This window comes from Athene noctua, chromosome 7 (genome assembly GCF_965140245.1).
Source record: "Athene noctua chromosome 7, bAthNoc1.hap1.1, whole genome shotgun sequence".
NCBI lineage: Eukaryota > Metazoa > Chordata > Aves > Strigiformes > Strigidae > Athene > Athene noctua.
Genome location: NC_134043.1, coordinates 22,961,540 through 22,979,744, shown reverse-complemented (window position 1 = coordinate 22,979,744; position 18,205 = coordinate 22,961,540). Strand labels below are relative to the sequence as shown.

At 35.3% G+C, this 18,205-nt stretch overlaps 1 protein-coding gene across 1 annotated transcript in view; it reads right to left on the bottom strand.

The window, feature by feature from the left end:
- Positions 1-1,394: 1,394 nt before the first annotated feature.
- Positions 1,395-18,205, bottom strand: part of GAD1 (glutamate decarboxylase 1) — a 34,630-nt gene continuing 17,819 nt past the window's right edge. The window contains exons 8-17 of the mRNA XM_074910708.1: positions 17,421-17,536; positions 17,238-17,317; positions 16,980-17,034; positions 15,797-15,913; positions 15,585-15,649; positions 12,307-12,385; positions 10,538-10,687; positions 8,105-8,212; positions 7,290-7,379; positions 1,395-5,634 (exon numbers count right to left, since the gene is read on the bottom strand). Of these exons, the coding sequence (XP_074766809.1) occupies positions 5,461-5,634; positions 7,290-7,379; positions 8,105-8,212; positions 10,538-10,687; positions 12,307-12,385; positions 15,585-15,649; positions 15,797-15,913; positions 16,980-17,034; positions 17,238-17,317; positions 17,421-17,536 (1,034 nt within the window). The 3' untranslated portion in view covers positions 1,395-5,460. The remainder of the gene's footprint in view (positions 5,635-7,289; positions 7,380-8,104; positions 8,213-10,537; positions 10,688-12,306; positions 12,386-15,584; positions 15,650-15,796; positions 15,914-16,979; positions 17,035-17,237; positions 17,318-17,420; positions 17,537-18,205) is intronic.

The following is an 18,205-nucleotide window of genomic DNA, read 5'->3' as shown; positions in this document are numbered from 1 at the left end:
TTATATATATCATAAAGCACAGATAGATAGACATATTATATGCCAAAAGCTTTGCCACAAAAGCTTTAATTCATACAATATTTACACAGGGAAAGACTTGTATTTTGTAGTTATTATACCTCACTGAAGTCCAATTAAGGAAAAAAAAAAATTTCCTTGAAGTTATGGCATTCTTATAAATTTTACATTTCATGCTAAGTTTCTGGTATATTTTAAAACATTTATGATTCTATATGAAATACATTAAATTTGTTTGATGTTACTGCAGTATGTGTAGCCTTTTTATAAAGAATATAAGAATTTCAGTATTTTTTCCTACCTCAGACTTAGGGTCTCATTCTGTTGTTTTATTAGGAAATGGTGTTTCATTTCCAAGAATGGGAAAGATTCATTTATGCAATCAGCAACAATTCTCCTGTCGGCTTCCGTGGTGGCCAGATTAGGCTTCCCTTATACACCTTTACTTACAAAACACATTTACTTTACTCACAAAATAAAGCTGCCAATATCTCATTTATCTGGGTTGCAAGGAAACATTTTCACTGTAAAAGACTGCATTATAATGCTTAATACAAAAGTGGCTGAACAAAGAAACCCAGACTCTGATAAGAATACTCACAGATTGATTTTCTGCTATGCAGACTTTAAACACTTTTGCAATCAGGCACCCAGTATACCTGTAGTACTGATTCCACAGTGTGTTGTTGTATGACCATGAGGGCTCCTCTTGCCATCTCTGTATCATTTTCAAAACACCTTTAGGCCTGGCCTTGTCTTGCCTTTTTTTTTTTTTTTTTTTTTTTTTTTTTTTTTACATACAGAAAAATACATTTCAGTCAAGTAGATTTTTGGTTGCATCAAAATATTGTAGTTCTGATTGTGTGCGGATTTAAATGTGCTTAATAAACAAACACTGAGATCAAGCAGTGGCATTGCAAAGTATGCAAAGTTAGGCATGTATTCAAGTCTTCCTTGGAGTAAGACCTGCATTACAATAAATTAGTTTTATAAATATATCCACAGATTAAATAGCAGGTTTTTTACCACAAGGTATAGATCTTATCCTTTTTACCCATTCCAAAGTTCATGTTTACTTTCTTGGGTCCTCTGTATAAGTTGGATGAGGCTTTCATAAACCACATAAAACACCACACAAAAAGATTTTTAGAATATATTTCTGAGCATTTCTACACTAATGTCCTGACAACCCTATTCAAACTGATCAAGGTTCAGAGCTTGTGATTCTTCCTCAGTCTGTGCTGGTACGAGCTCACATTCAATTCACAATTAAAATTAAATAGTAGCCCTAGCGTTTGCCTTACTGTTTTTAATGTGAGGGATAATGTTGAATGGCTTTTGTCTCATATTCTTAAGGAAACAAAAGAGCTCACAAAAATTATATGAGACAAATTAGACAGTTTTAAGATAGACTTTTATTGAAAAATTAAAACTGCATTGCATATCTTCTTTACAACTCTGACATTTCTTAAACCACAAAACAGAGATTCTGTTTTAAAAAATCTCTTCATATTTGTCACCATTCAAAAAACAGATTATGAACTAAGTCAATGACGACTTTAAAATCCTGGGTTATTCCCAAGGCCCCTGGTTCTCTCTGTCTGCCACGAACAGTATAATCTATCTTCTCTAAAAGGTACCTTTAATAATACAATCAGAATTTTTCTCATTCAAAATCAAGAGCTGCTGTTGATTTTTATCCAACGGTCAGTCTTTTCCAAATAAACTACATCAGTTAATAAGCACTGCAGCTACATGTTCAGCTAAGATATTGCCTATTGTTTATTTGATTTGAATTCACTCACACAAAATTACAGTGATTGTCCGCGTGATTTTAAAGGCAAAATTGCTGCCTTGGAGTGTATTTTAAACTTCAGGAAAACAAAGTTACTCACCTGCAATCGCAATGCTTTGAATTAGTCAACACTTCTATATATCCGTACTTCCTGATCTCTCACAGTCAATAGTGTGTGGATGAAAAAGCAGGAAAATTCCAGGTAAGCTTTTGTCTGAGAAGCTGTAACATATTACTCAGATGAAAATTAGCTACTGAGAAGAAAACACAGATGAATTTTCTTACTGGTGACCATAACTGCTCTGTTAAAATCAGCTAACCAGGCTGGAAATTAATATGAGCCCCGTGCCTGTGGAAGCAGGTACATATAATACGGAAACACTCCAGAGTCTGATACTAAAATTAAAAGCTTTGCAAAAATCTAATTGTGGATATCATCTGTGTCAAGACAGAACACTGCAGAAAGGCAAGATAAAATGCAGAGGGTAGGAAGATAAATTTAAACCCCGCCTTTAGAGAAAACGCCTCTGTGTTAACTGTCTCATGAAACAGGCGGGAGAGCTCCGTTATTCTCACTTAGCTGCAAACCATCAATGGCAATAGGTAGAACTTCTGATGCTTTTGACCTCCAAAACAAAAGATACTTTGTTAAATGAAGAAGCAGAAGTTTTAGTGAGCAAAACATTGTATATGTGTCGAAGAGATCTAAATCTATTTCTGACTACATCACGGGAGTGTCGGAGGCTTGATGTATGAATGCCAGTAAGCCATATGATGGTCTTTCCTATAGTTTCATGATCAGTCACATGAGGATGATTGTCTTTACCTAGTTTATATGCTTTGAAGACATACAACATTTCAAATACAATATATTATTATTAGAATATTGAGATGATGATCTGGACATAAGGTCCATGAGGTCAAAATATTAAAGTTAGAGGATTAAGGGTACATTAGGATCTTCAGTAATACTGTTGCTGAAATATCTTGACTAGGGAGGTGGAGAAAGAAATTCCCACCTGAGAACTGGTTGAAGAGATCACAAGGACCATGATGCTGCTTGTGTGGAAGACATAAAATCCCCTAGTGAAGCTAGGTCAGCAATTATACATCTTTGTATTGATTATACTAGTTCATATTGTTTCCCATAAACAAGGACTGAGGGAAATCTTTCAATCTTCTGTAGCTGCCCTTTGAATAAAGTAAAACTGTGTCAGAGGCCAGATTTCAGGCAGAAGCCTGTAAATTGAAATGCGACATGTACTTCCTCTTCAAAACAAACATTTCTGTACTCTAAAAACAGCTCTCAATGAGAGTCTCTTTAGTTCTGATGCATAACTGGTGTCTATAAAGAATAGCATCTAATATTACGGAAGTTGGTACTGAAGTAAACATTCATGCTGATTGCTTCTATATTGCATGCCTCAGGTCATACAGCATGGATATTTACATAAAGAAATGTTAAGCATTGAAGCCATGGTAAGATATCAGGGTTATAATTAAGGAAGACTGAGGTTTAATATCAAGAAGGCAAAAAATCCAAGAAATCAACTACACTGTCTGAAGGAAAATAGACTAATGAAAGAAGTACTGTACTGGTGAGATTACTGGGGGGTTTCATGGCATAAAAGTAACAATGCAGATAATCTTTTGAAAGTCATACTCTAAAAGGCAATGATAAATTTATAATAATTTTTAGATTCAACTCAAATAATTTCAAGAAAATATTTTACAAAAGGTTATGGAAGAGGGATAAGCAAGAATCCTGTGAAAAGCTGGAAGGGCTGTGCTGTATGATATGGCATTTACCATGACAGCTTCTTCCTTCGCCCTGCTCTGACCCAGCCAAAGATGTGAGGACAGCAGCCTCAGAAGACAACCGGCAGGACCTGCAGGATGGAAGTCTCTCCTGGCTGTAGCTGTCCTTCCACAGGACTGAAGGGGGCCAGAGAGGCTATGAAAACTGCATAGCATGACTGCATTTCACTGAATATTTCTAAAATAATTTAATTTTATTACTGATTGGGGGGGGGGGGGGGAAGAAAAGTGAATTAATTACTGACTTGCATAGAGGATAGACATAGAATCACGTATTTAAATATTTGAAATTAGCATATTCCATTTATCACCATGACAGTAACTCAGTAGACAGATTGTTATTGAATCTTCATTTTGTTCCACTACTCTGCTTCCAGTATGGAGTTTTCCACTTGGAGGTACTGATTATCTAATCATTAAAACTGAACAAGCTGCAGGTGACTCTGGTGTCTACACTTTGAAAAGTCTAGCCAGTTGAAACTGTTCTGATAAGCCAGCTGTATTTAAAGATTTTTATATTACTTTTGGTTTTATTTATTTCATAAGCTCCAAACACATACTGAATTTCATTTCACTAGAAGAACGATCCCGGTTAAAACACCCACAGAATTTAGTTTTAAAATGGTTGTAGAGATTAGTCCTGAAATACAACTCAAAAACAGGGGCCTTGGTTAGCAACAAATATTCACTAGGAAAGCATTCAGAACACTGAACAGACAGTCTGACATTACAATAAATAAAACTGAAAATTCTAATTGATTAAAGGGATCTCATCATTTGACAGTTTAGACACAATGTTAGAATTCCTTATATTCAGGAAAATTATCTGCAAGTTAATTATTTTAAGGGCACTAGGATTTAAATGGAAGTGTCAACTAATATTTTGTATTTTTTCTTTGGCTCACAAAGACACTAAAATACCATAAACATTATTTAGAACTTCAATAATATATAAATAGGATACATTACAAATGGAAGAAAATACAAGACAACTCTTCAGCATGGTAAATCTCTGCATATAAATAAGCAAATATTTCATATACCTACAATTCAACAGTTATCTTGCTGTAAAACTATTACATTTAAATCCTTTTACACAAAGTCATTTAACAATAATATACACAATCTACACAAATTAACCTCTAAAAATACAGCAATAATATACCTGTTACAATGACTGTGCTACTATTATCCCCTGATGTGACACTAAAGGGGAAATACAACTATTTTACTCGAAGGTGCTGTTAGAGTTTGCTGTTTTGTACATGAGAGAAGCACCAACAATAAGATTTAATATTGTTATACATTTTCCTTAGCTCCTAAGAATCTATGTTTTATGTCTATTTTTACCTGGCAGAAAACCTGTAGCACATTATCCACGTCATTAGTTGTTGAAGGAAAAGTTAATTCTCTTAAAGTGGAAAACATGCTGTGGCTTAGATCTAAGTTTATAACCACTTCATATATATATATATATATGTATGTATATATATATATTTATATATTTATTTATACTGTACATATATACTGTGCAGAGTTCTTAATTTGCTATCTTAGTACTTATTAATTTCCTGCTGACTACAATAAACAAGACCAATGTAAGAGTCAATAGTACTTCAACTTCAAGATAATACATTTTCCCTCAGTAGTATGATCTACCAATACATATATGTTTCAGTAGGCTTTAATTGTGTTGTTTAACGATGTCTTAGGAGACTGGAACTTACAGAAAGATAATTTCCTTAAAACATGTTCTGCAGAACTGGGTTAAAAAAATAGCCAGTGCTGGAAAACAGTGAATTAGAGAAATAAATAATTCAGCCACTGTACTACAGCTCCTGCCCCAATCTCTCTATTTCTTCAATGAGGAAGTCAATGTCAGACTTAGTTGCTGCTGGGTTTGAGATGACCATTCGGAAGAAGTTGACTTTATCGCCCTGAGGCTGGTATCCAACCATGGTAGTACCTGACTCCATCATCAGCGCTTTGATTTTTGGTGCCACCTTCATAATTAAAAAAATAAAAAGAAAAGAAAAGAGAGCGAGAAACGAGAGTAATTTAAAAAAATTTTCCTTTCTTTGTATGTCACAACATTTCTTAATTTGAAAAAAATAAATTGACAGATCAGGAAGGCACGAGTTTTTATAAAAATATATGTAACAGAAAAAGCTTGAAAAACTAAATATGTTTAATTGGATATTTAAAGGAAAATTGACAACAATAATATCCATCTTTTTGATTAATAGACTAATAGAATCCTAGATTGTTTACTATGCACTAATTTTATATATTAAATGTACATGTCATTCTTTGTGCTGAAGATTTTTGTCATGAAGAAATGTTTTCTGTCTTTTTATGAAAACCTACTCCAGAACCACTTTTTTGAGGGTAACGGGTGCTTTCCATCAGAATATTATGTATTCTTAAAGTCCCGGGGGGGGGGGGGGAGGAGGGGATATAGGGGTAGAGAACAACAATGGAAATTTTTCAACAAGATCAACATCATATTTTCTGTAAGCATAAGCCATGGAAACCTTCCCGTAGTTTTGTAGTACTGTGGATTTACTGCAATCTCACTTCCTCTCTTTATTTTACAAGGAATATTGTGCTTTCAATCTTAATATTTGGTATTGAGTGAGCCCAGTTTTTCCATCCAGACCTTTCTTCTTCTGCTCTGCTCTCTGCCAGACACGGTCAGATGTCTAGCTCTTCTACTGTTTCGTAGGATGCTTTATAACGTCCTCTAACATTTAACAGAGTCGAGTCAAACATTTCATCCTTCTTACCAGTCTTATATATCTTCCTCATTTCTCTCTTGCCTGGCAATTTCTTTATCTAACATGTTACTGGGTATGACCCAGGAATTTCTATTCTCTTCTGTTCTCTTTCCCCAGTGTGACGCAGATATAAAATCCTCTACAAAACCTCCCAAGTTTACCCATTCTTCTCCTGTCCCAAACATTAGAAAAAAAAATTGCAATTCAACAACTACAAAATCGTTCTTTTGTCTCATGAACGTACCTCATTCCACTTCTGTCTGTCTAAAATGCTACTACAAAATTAATGTATTTCACTTCCCTCACGTCCTAAGGAACACGATACTTTTCCTGGTGGTGCCTCTACAATGCCTTCACTTTTCTCTATCATTTCTTCAAATAAATTTATCCCAAAGTCCTCCAAAGTGTATTCATTTTCACTGAAATGCATTAATGCATGATTAACCAAGCACATTTAAAATCAAATTAAAGACCTGAGAAGGACTTAGAGTTTTCCATGTCCTTTATCTGCCCCAGCATTTTCAAATAATTACCCTTCCTTTTCTCTTGCTGATATGCTGACCTATTCCAACAGGACTGGGATGTCTTTGTACTTAGCTCCTTTTTAAAGATTCATAACAATTCCGGGACCACAGAATTCATACAAAACAAAGAATAACTGAGTATATTCTGTATCTGGTTCTATAGGGCAAACGTGACTTCAGCCTCAGTATAAATAAGAGACAAAGGTGAGCAAGTATCAAGGTCATAACAAGCAACAGGAGAACTGATGTCCCAGACTTTGGAACATGTGTCAACACACAGTTATATTAGTTTTAATAAACAGAACACTTTGGGTTGAAAGAGTAGACTATATTTTGCATTTAACAGAACCCACATACCCTGTGTAACTTTTCTCTTCTTTCATCACAGTCTGGCATGCCCCTGAGACTCGGCGGAATATACCAAAAACATACATTTGTATGTTCTGGCTGCAAAAAGAACCAAACACGTACATCAATTAAAAACAAAAACAAAAAATGCAGATCAATCACACATTAATGGCTAGTCTGTAGCATATTTTAGCACACACACACGGAAGAAAAAAAATAGTATAAACTTTCCTAGTTCTGCATATTAAAAGCAAATAAATGGATTATAGTACTGCTGTCTGCATCCACTGTCTTAGATTCCCTATATATTGTCCCATTTACAATGTTTTAGGGTGATAATGAAGTGCAAATGCTATTCACCTTCATGCAGTTTTACGAAGAACTGCTTTCCAGGATCATAGCAAAGGTAACCCAATTTTCCTTTTCTTAGACAATGGAGACACAAAGTATATTTGTTACTCTATCAACCAAGAGTTTATGCAGTGGCATTAGCAATGGAGCACACAGCAAAAATATCAGATTCTCAGTTATGTATATTATAACATGGGATCTCAGTGTAAGTAGATTGTGTTAAGGTAGTCTTCAATGCCCTAAACTGAGAAGACCTCTGCAGGAAAGAAGAGGAGATAAATCAGACACTCGTGGTACAGAACCACATGCATTTGACCAAAAAACTGCCCAGATGCCAATAGTCGTGTAGTTCTTCAGAAAATAAGAGCAGTTTTGCATAGCTGGTTTGAAGAACTGTGAGAAGTGTGAAGGCTGTTTTCGGAATTCCATGCAGATTTGGCTCCTATACACAATTTAAATGAAAGAAAACTTACCTCCCCTTCAAAAACCATCTCAAATTCTTCTCTGTTTTTGATTTTAGTGTAGAGATATTCTGCCAGATCCAGGCATCTGTTGATCTGATTTTCAAATCCTACTGTACCCTGTTTTAAAAAGAAAACAAGTATTAATTATATGTCATTTTTCCTCCTCTGATGCAATCATCTTTTCAGATAGGCTTCCCTCTTAGTTTTCAGTCAGAAACATTTAGCAGTATTGTTTATCTTAATTTAAAAGTAAAGTTAATCAGCACTACAAAAGAGGCTAAATGTGGCCTAACTGTAATCACTATTTGGTTTTGGTCTCATTTTAAGAGAATTGTTATGATAATAACAGGGCTTTTGATATTTTTAATAATTTTTTTTAGCTCTTTTTTTTTTTTTTTTTTTTCAGTTTCCAAAAATACTAAGTCTTGTCTTCCTAGCTCTTGCTGAAGGATTAGGAACATGGAATAGAACCTCAGTTGAAAGTGTAAGAGATGGGAAGTAATTTACTTCCTCTGAACAGTTTGCTAGAAATCTGCATTTTTAAAAAGTCAGTAAGCAAAAAAGACTACAATAAGTTTGCTAAAAGTCTTTTCCTAACCACTGATTTTTTGTCACATGTGATTTGTTTTGAAAGATCCCAGAAAAAGTAGATGAATGTTGATTAAAAAAAAGTACGGAAAAAAAGTTGTGGGGGCTTTTAAAAGTACACTTTGTACATGAATGAAGAAGTAAGAAAGACAAGTACATATTTGGGCTAAGTTCTTTTTACTGAGTAAAATGGCTGAAGGTAAAGTCAAAAGAATACTTCTGGACTGAGGCTGTATATTTCTACTATGAAGACAAGAATATGATCACTCATGGTGGCTAATGCTGAAGGAAAAATCTCCATAGCTCCTAATATTTTGTTTTCTTAACATTTTTGCAATATAATCATGCAATCTGCTAGAAACAGGTTCTATCCTATATCTCAGAGAACTCAGGTCCAAAAAATCTGAATCTGTCTCAAGACCAAACAGAAATACAAAGTAACTAAATTCTGGAGAAATTTAGATTCCAGATATACATATCAATTTATCAATTTTAATCTATATTATTTTTAAAGAATCACATCCACAAATATTCTACTTCTGAATTTTAAATATGACCCATATCCATTATGGTTTCCGCTGTATTTTTTTTTCTTTATTGTGAAGTGTTCTACTTCTTTAGTGAGGCCAGATTAACAGGTGAATATAATGGCAAAGGTAGAATCAGAATGCTAGTTTCAACAAAATATGTTCAGCTGCTATTTAGAAGAACATTCAGTCTGTGTTTTGATGGTGTCTGTAGTAAGCCCTTGGTAATTAAAACCATAAATAACACACTTCAAAGTTGCTAGTCATAGTCCGATTTTAATGTGTCATAAGCAGCTTCACATTACTGGATTACAATACCAAAATGATTTATTTTGGAGGAAGAACTGACCCTGAACTGAAATGTACTTAGCCTGGTAATCAAAACTATGCTGATTACTAAAGTAATTGTAAGTATTTTGCATTGAAGTGTTGTGGTTCTTTTTCTGAAGCGCTTCTTAAAATAAACAATGGCAACTCTATATCTGTTTAAAAGTAACTGTATACCTTAAGTTCTGTTACTTTCTTCCCTCAGCCTTCAATATTGAGGAAATCTGCATTAAAACATCTTTTATCACCATAGATTATTTATTATTGCTTCTAATTCTCACTCAGAGTGAAAACTGGTTTATGATTGTACATTTTATCATTAGATTTAATTTCAGTTTTTTATAAAAAAGATTTGACTGTGGACAGATCACCCAACTGAATTCCCATTTTGTCATCAACAGAGCAAGAATAATAGTAATAAGATGACTGTAGATAAAGAAATACAAATTACATGTGTTTTCTTCACTACATGCATCGTCATCTTGAGAACGCATAAGCCTGTAGGTAAGCCCATGCTTAAATTCAGCCATCCAGGCATACCACAGTAGTGCCAGGGAATCAACTATTAAATCACCACTTGGATAAAGCTTCTGAAGAAAAAGGCTTTGTTTTCAAAGTTGCTCATAAAATCTATGCATTGAAACATGATGCTTAAAGGACCCTGATAAGACATCAAGTCTACTCTGCTTGCTACTACAACTAATCTGTCATAAAATACATATGTATGTGTACAGAATTGCAACAACAGGCCATTTTGGTGTCCTGTCATCACTGGTTTTACTGCAGGACTCATCTGGTGACTTAAACCTTTATTTAAATTTCCAGCTGAATTTATTGATGGCTACTACTGTTCTACAATCCAAATGTCTCTCTTCTGCTTAATGCTCAGATACCCGTGTGCTTAGAGATTGTAATTACACAAACATTTATGTTAAAAAACCCCTGTCCCCTTATAAATTAAATACATTTCTGATTTTTGAGCTGAAGTTTTATTATTTACCTTTGCCTTCCACATCAACCAGAATTTGAAAATGTCCACGTGTCGACCGCACTGTATTGCCTTATCTCCAGTGTCGTAGGATACATCATACTGTTTGTCTTGCTGGAAGAGATAGCCTGCACACATTTGATTGCAGCCTTGAAGTATACCCTGTAATGAAAAACATGTACTTATATGGCATATGTGCATATGAAACTGTATGTTTTATGTATAGATAAAAATGTATTTTAAATATATGCAGAATTGTTATTTACTTGGTCAAATTATAAAATACTGACCTTGTTTTGTAAACCTGAGCCACAAAAAAAATTTCATAACCTAAGATGGTTCTTTACACACCCACACACCCACACCTGAAAAAACATTCTCAGATTAATTTAGATTCCTAGGTTTTGATACTAACTTCATCCACTTCACTTTGTAAGGCTATGCTCTTAAGACTCAAATTTTTGATGTGTTAAATTATTTGACGTGTTAAATTACACACTAGAATAAAGCTGTGGTCTCTCAGTGCAGCAGATAGACACGGAAAATGAAGGGGGGGGAAAAAAAGTAACTGAAAGCTTCAATTTTATATATTGTTCAGTTTTATGACACTTAAAATTAGTGCTAAATATAAGTACAAATGACCTAAAGCAGACATTTTTTGCTTACAAATAAATACAGTCCACAGACCAACAGAAACCTATGGATTATTGCTAAACATCTCTGAGCCAAACACAGAGGAGCAAATTCCTGTATGTTACACAGAAATCTTACACCTGTGACATTTCTCAAATGGTTTGCCTCTCCTTTAGGGTTTATTAATGGTTCTCTGAAGAAGCTTGAAGACAATGGTGTATCTGATAAATACAAAAACACCTACCAAGGTTCTCATATGGAGAATAAAAATTTTTGCCAAAATCCTGTGATAGCATAATAAGCATGCATGCCACTAAATAATGGCTAGTGCTTCCCTTCAATAGATGTCAAAGCATTTTATAAAGGAAATAAATGCTGCAGTCTTCAGTTTAGAAATGGGTCACCTGTAAGAGCAATGGCAGACTTAGGGATGGAACCCACATGTCCTTCATCTCAGTTCTGTGCACAGGGACCACTTTTTCAACTAACATTTTCTAGTAGCAATTGATGTGTCAGAAATTACTAGACAACAGAGTTAGTCCTGTCCACAGATGATAAGACATTTTTTTATAATCTAAGGAAAACATATATTGCTTAAAAGAATTAAGACACTGGTCTTGCTTTCAATGATGACAACAAAGAACCCAGAAGAAAGCCCTAAAAATATATATGGAGTCATAACAGAAGTAGCATGTTTTCTGTTCAACAGAACTGAGAAACTTTTAAACCACTGTGTAAGGTAAAAAAGTTGCTTTTTATTTAAGCAATTTAGACTGTGAACAATTACTAAGACCAAGGGTGTATGTTTAGTATATCATAGAAACAATGAGGCAGATGCTCAGATGAAGTATGATAGCATGGCTCTAGTGCTGTTTTTAGAATATGCAGAGATTCAACAGCTAAAGATCTGACCCATATTGTCTACAGCTTTAACAACAAAAAAAACCCAAACAACGAAACAACCAAACAGCAAAGATAAAACAACTTCCTAAACACAATGTAAATCCACACAATTATTCCCCCCAACAGTTTTGAAATGAAATTAATTTTTCACTACCCTCTTAAAAAGTAGGGCTTGATATTTACTTTTTTTTTTTTTTTTTTTTTTTTTTTTTTTAAACTGCTTAATTATTAAATACAAGGCAGACCTTCTCCCGGACAAGAATGGCAGAACATTGTAACAACACTCCCATCATCTTGTGTGGGTTCCAAGTGACTGAGTTGGCTCTGCAAAAGAATTACACATTCAGACAGGTCTGAAAAACAGAAACAACCTGAAGCAGTCACCTTTGGTTTCTGCTTTCAGCTGGAAATGTATGGAGTTTTGACCATGATGATTTCACTATGGACATTTTAGTCTCAAGTGTCTTCTTTCCTAACTATACTGTCCAGGAAATTAATTTTTCATGCATTAACATTGCAATGTCAGACTTCTGATTAGTTTATATGATTACTAATACCAGCTAATTAGTGTCAGACTATGCTGATTAGCTGATATAGTAACTTCATCCCCAGAAGACTCTACTTGTAGAAACAGCACTAACAAAAAGTCTGACAGGTTGTATCATTTCAAGGTACTGATCGGGGGAGGGGGGTGCCAGAGAATTAAGAGAATCATATGAATTCTGGGAAAATACAGTTCTTCACTGAACAGCTGCTGGAAAAGTAGAAAGCAAAGACATTCCTCATGCTTATCTGCTTTTCCCATTCGATCCACAACAGGCCTTTTCCGTACTACCTTGTCAAGCCCACAGACTCTTAAAAGGCTATAAAGCTTTATGTCACAGTCTTGCCATTCTGTATATAAAGCTTAAAACTTCTTATGTACAAACACAGGTGGATGCACAAAATCACTTAATTTACTAGCCAAACAGACAAGACATTCTGTATTTTTAACATACTATCCTAGACAGTTTAATGATGATGATAAAATAAATGTGCCAACATTGCACATCCATTGAACTCTTCACCCTAAGTAATTAATTACCAAATGTCCCCTTGATTCACTGTGTGTTCCAGAGAATGAAAGCGTATAATAATATTTCAGAGTATGCATGTGTTCTTACAATGTGGTTGAAAGAAAATTCCAAGGCATTTCCTCCTCTTCTACACCCTGCTCTCAGAGGACACAGACACAACCACAGTTGCTCTGTTTTGAACAACATAATGACCCCTTCACCCCGGTCTGAGGACCACCAGTTCCATAAAGATTTCAGGTACGATTCCAACCTCTGTCTGTGCTAGGCTAGGCTGTAGCACCTTTCAGTCAGTGTAACAGCGCAGTCTGTGCTGTACCTGGGGAGCTCACCATCCCTCTAAGATCTCCTGCTAAGGCAGTACAAGTCAGCAGGTATATAGCTCAGACTTAAGAGGCAATTATCTTTTAAAAAACTTTACTAATAGTTCAGATGGAGTAGTCAAGAAACAGGAATTTATATAACAGCTCATTTCCTTTTGAGAGCACTGTGGTTTCAGTTTAGCAAATATATTTAACTTTCAGGGTTCCAAACAAAGACAATTTCAACTCGTTTTCACAAGGAGCGTTAGGTTTAACACAAAACCATCACTGTCTACCCTGCACAGCCAGCCTGATGGAGGCTATCCTACCACTGGCAATCAGCTCTGCACGGCGGCAGCACGCCAGCCCCTACATGCCCATGTCTCTGGGCAGGCCAAGCCTGGCCCCAGGATTAGCAACAGACCCCAGCTGGGGCCTGTGACAGGCAATTATGCAGTATGCGTGTGCCCCATCCCAGGTTTGAAGATCTGAACAGCTGACTAAATAAGAAATAATATCATGCTTCATGGCCTGCTGCTTTCTGTATTTGCCGATTAACTGAGGGTGTTAATTAGCACCTCTGGGTTGACCTCAGGTCAAAAGAGGTGTGCCAAACTGCTGTGACCAAACCTGTGCAACTTAAGGAAATCACTTTACAATGCTGACCTCATATTAGATGTGTTGCCATAACATGAATGACCAGCAGATTAGACTGGGCAGAGGTTGATATGGTTCTGCTACTTTAGAGTACTCCTGCCACACCACACACTGCTGAGTCACAAGGGTTTTCATACAGTCCTTCTGTACATTATTCTTTATCTTGTACTTGTTCTTCACTTACTGTACAAGACACCCACCACTAGAAAAGTTTGGGAAAGTTTGTTTTCCCTAAGGAAGAGCATTGCTCAATGCTCTCATTTTACACCTTTACACAGTGCCCACCTTCAGCATAGTTCACTCAAGGAAGCAATTTGGTGCTAATTTGAGACTACATGGGTAGAGCTTGTTTCAAACCTTTTTGCTTCCCTGGAAGCTGGCATCTACAATGATGGGAAAGATCTTATGTTTCTGATTCTTCGTTGCTTTTCTGATCTTTATTCAGACAGGCAGCCTTTCGATAGGACAGCTTCAGAGGAAATTTAAAGACAAACGCACCCTTTGGGTTATAAACATAACGTGTTCTACAGACTACAGCCTTGTCATTGCTGAATACAACTGTGCCAAAGACTACACGTGGGACTTCTCCTGAGTCTGAATTGTAAGTGCTGGGAGGAGGGTCACACCCTCACTCTGCTATTACTTTTAACACAAATGCTTTGCTTTTTTAAATTTGGTTCAATTAACTATTTAAGAAAGGCTGGCTTCTGGTTCCAGTGGGCATCTTGGTGACCTGGGTTATGTGCTTGGGGGCGCACACACACACTCTTTTCTGCAGACTTCACTCTGGCATCTACAAGAGCTTCCTGCTTGTCTCATGTAATCCCCACATGGCACCAACTCATAGGCCCCTGTGCCCTGAGATGTGGTGAGTTATCTGTGACTCTTTCTGGCCCCCCCTTAAGTTCCCTCAGTCTTCTGCCTGACACAGTAGAACTATACAAGCTCTGTGCTGTAATAGTTCTTTCCAGCCTTATAGGTACTGAAATTTGCCCCTAAAAATTGCTGCTAATTCAGTCTCTACCATGTGTTCCTTCCTCTCTTGTTGTATACACACATATACATATATAAGCAATACAAAGCAAGCACATATATATATATATATATATATATATATTTATAAACGTTCATTTACATTTCGGAGATTGTCCAGCTCTCACACTTTATTTTCTCTTGAAAACATCCTTCACCCATTCCCAATCTTATGATCCCTTCAAAGCTATGCATAGAACAATCTCCCTTCATTTTTTCCAAGCAATATCCTGGTCCTCCTTCAAATCTGCCAAAAACTTACCTTTCACTCAGCTGTACATCAGTTTTCTTCTGTAGTAGTTTCAATTTTTCTACTGTGAACATTTTCTGGCTGTCTAGCTTTAATTTAGTGTTTAAACTCTGCAGCAATTCATCTTTTCATTAATTTATGAAGTGCCATGTACCTTATGAAAGTACTTTAATAACAGTATTACAAATAAGATAAGCACTGTGTAGTACCTTTCTATTCCATTCAATTTATGACGATGCTTTCGAGACATTAAGAGTCCACCTCCCCAGGCAGCCTGGAAGAGATAGAAAAAGAGAATACTCATTCTTTTGGAAAAGCCTAACATACTCAGGATCTAGTAATAACTATTTTAATTCAAGATAAAGTGTGTAATCAAAAATCCTCTTTTGCCTGAGTAATAGCACTTCATTTAGTTACTTACATCTACATGGAGCCAGAGGTTGTATTTTTCACATATATCTGCAATCTCTTCTATTGGATCAAAGGCTCCAAACACAGTTGTGCCTGCAGTTGCATTCACAAAGAGAGGAATGTACCCCTACAATAAAAATAAAAATATTAAATACAAAATCCCACATATTTAAAAAAAAATAATGTGAAAATAATTTTAGAAATGTTGCTATCCCATTTTCCAGTGTAAAAATGTTTTTTTTTCCCATGTGAAAGGTACGTATAAGCAACATCAGAAACTAAGACATTTTATATGTGGCAGGAACAAACTCTGTTTTTATTGTACTGTAACTTCACAAAATTAACTAGTCAGAAGGCAAAGAGTAGTATTTCTTCTAATCTGATTCAGTGAGGAGATTCAAACATTCTAGTAGAAGATCAGTAATAGTCAACTAAAGTTGAGACTTTTACAGAAGTATAAAGGAAAATTAATTAAATGTAATTCATAAGTTGTGATCTGAAGGCTTGAAGTTGTTCCTCTAGTCTTTATCTACTAATAAGCAGAACAAAGCGATGCAAACAAAAGCAATAAATGTGGAACTATCAAAGTTAGACAATTTTGTATTCAATTAAATAAATGTAAACTGCAATTTCATAGACATATGCTCAAATGTAAAGAAGCTAAGAAAAAAAACAGAAATTGATTGCTCTAACTTTGGTGGGTTTATACAAAATTAATGGATTTTTCATTGCATTGATTCAAGAAATAGCAATGAATGCCTCAAAAAAATTAAACTTACTGGCTGTATTTACTAATCCTGCAGCCTCACACTTGGAATCTATGTGAAGTTTTAGTACTTCAATAGGATTTTTGATGGTTTTGGCTAAACTTTAAAGTTTGGATAAAAGTAAGTTTAGTTTCATGTTTTCATACCTTTCCCATATATTTTCAAACAGAAACTTATTTTTTAAAGTAATAAAATACAGAAGTGTTTCAAGAGTTAACAATAATTTGTTTTAAAACAGTAAATAGAAACCTTAGCAAGACATATAGATAATTCCCTAAACAATACATGAATGTATAATTAAGAAGCTGAAAATCTTATGATATTTCTATAATGATAATTTTCTCTTTCAACATTAATTCTCAGCCTTCAGAGTAAGAGATAATTTTACCAAGCAAAGAATTTAAGCACTAATTTTTAAAAACAAACCTTTTGTTTTGCTTCCAAAATTTTTGCCTCCAAATCAGCTGGTATTATTTTCCCTCTGTAATTATTGTAGAAACAGAAAGACAATGAAAATTAAAGAGTGCATATGGAAATAATAGCAACAGTTGAAATAATTTAATAGGATTTTCTCAACAGGCCATTAGCAACCTGACACACTGTACTGAACCAGTTCTTAAGCCCAATACAACAATTTAACAGATGAACACATTTAATACATCAAAACCTTAGCATTCATCCTACCTTTCATTGCATTTTATCAAAATCACATTGTCTGTTCCAAATCCAAGTGCAGCTCCAGCTTTCTTTATTGAGTAGTGACTCTGCAGCAAAACATATGCACATTTAATGAAGTGGTTGTTTAATGATGAAGCATCTTCACAACATACATCAATAAATTAAGAATTAGCAGCGTATTAAACTCACATGTTCTGAGGTAAAGAGAACCAGTTTAGGGATTGCAGCCATGCCTTTGGTTTTGACTTCAGGGAAATACTTGTAGCGTGCAGCCATTATGCTGTACATGTTGGAGATAGCTCCTCCTGTGAATGAATAAGAAATTAGTGGTAATGAGGAAAAATGAATATTAGACCAAAGACATACAAGTCTCATTTGCATTATGCAGTGAAAGTGGCAGTGAAGTGTGAAAAAATAAATCTCTCAAGAGCATGGTCATCTTTCTAAACAGCACAGGGACAGACCCTCTCGAACGTCATTCTGATAGAAAGAATTTTCTATCCATCATCTCTTTCAATTGCTAACATTTTGTAACACGTTCCTAAAAAGTTCAGCTTTCATTGTGCTGCTTTTGCATGACCACTTTTTGATAGCAAGAATAACAGGAACTTATCAAACTGTGTGAGATTGAAGAACTGTCGCACACTGGATGGACTTATCCTCTTTCACTGTAGGTATCAAAGTAGATGCCTTAAAGGTAGATTTCTACAGCCAAGCTAGTTACGCTAAGGTTCCTTATAGTCAGTTAAGTGAAAGAGGCGCTTTGCAGGCTATGATTCAACTAATGTATTTTGACACTTAATTTTGAGGACTGTGAATTGAAGGAAAGCACCTATTTCTCTTGGTTTACTGCTAAAAAGATCCCAGGACAATTCATAAAAGTCTAGGATAACTTTGTACCGTAATATTTCATCAGCAAGACCACTGAGGAAGATCTCTATTTTTTTAGCAAATGGGATTGGAGACCAAGCAAG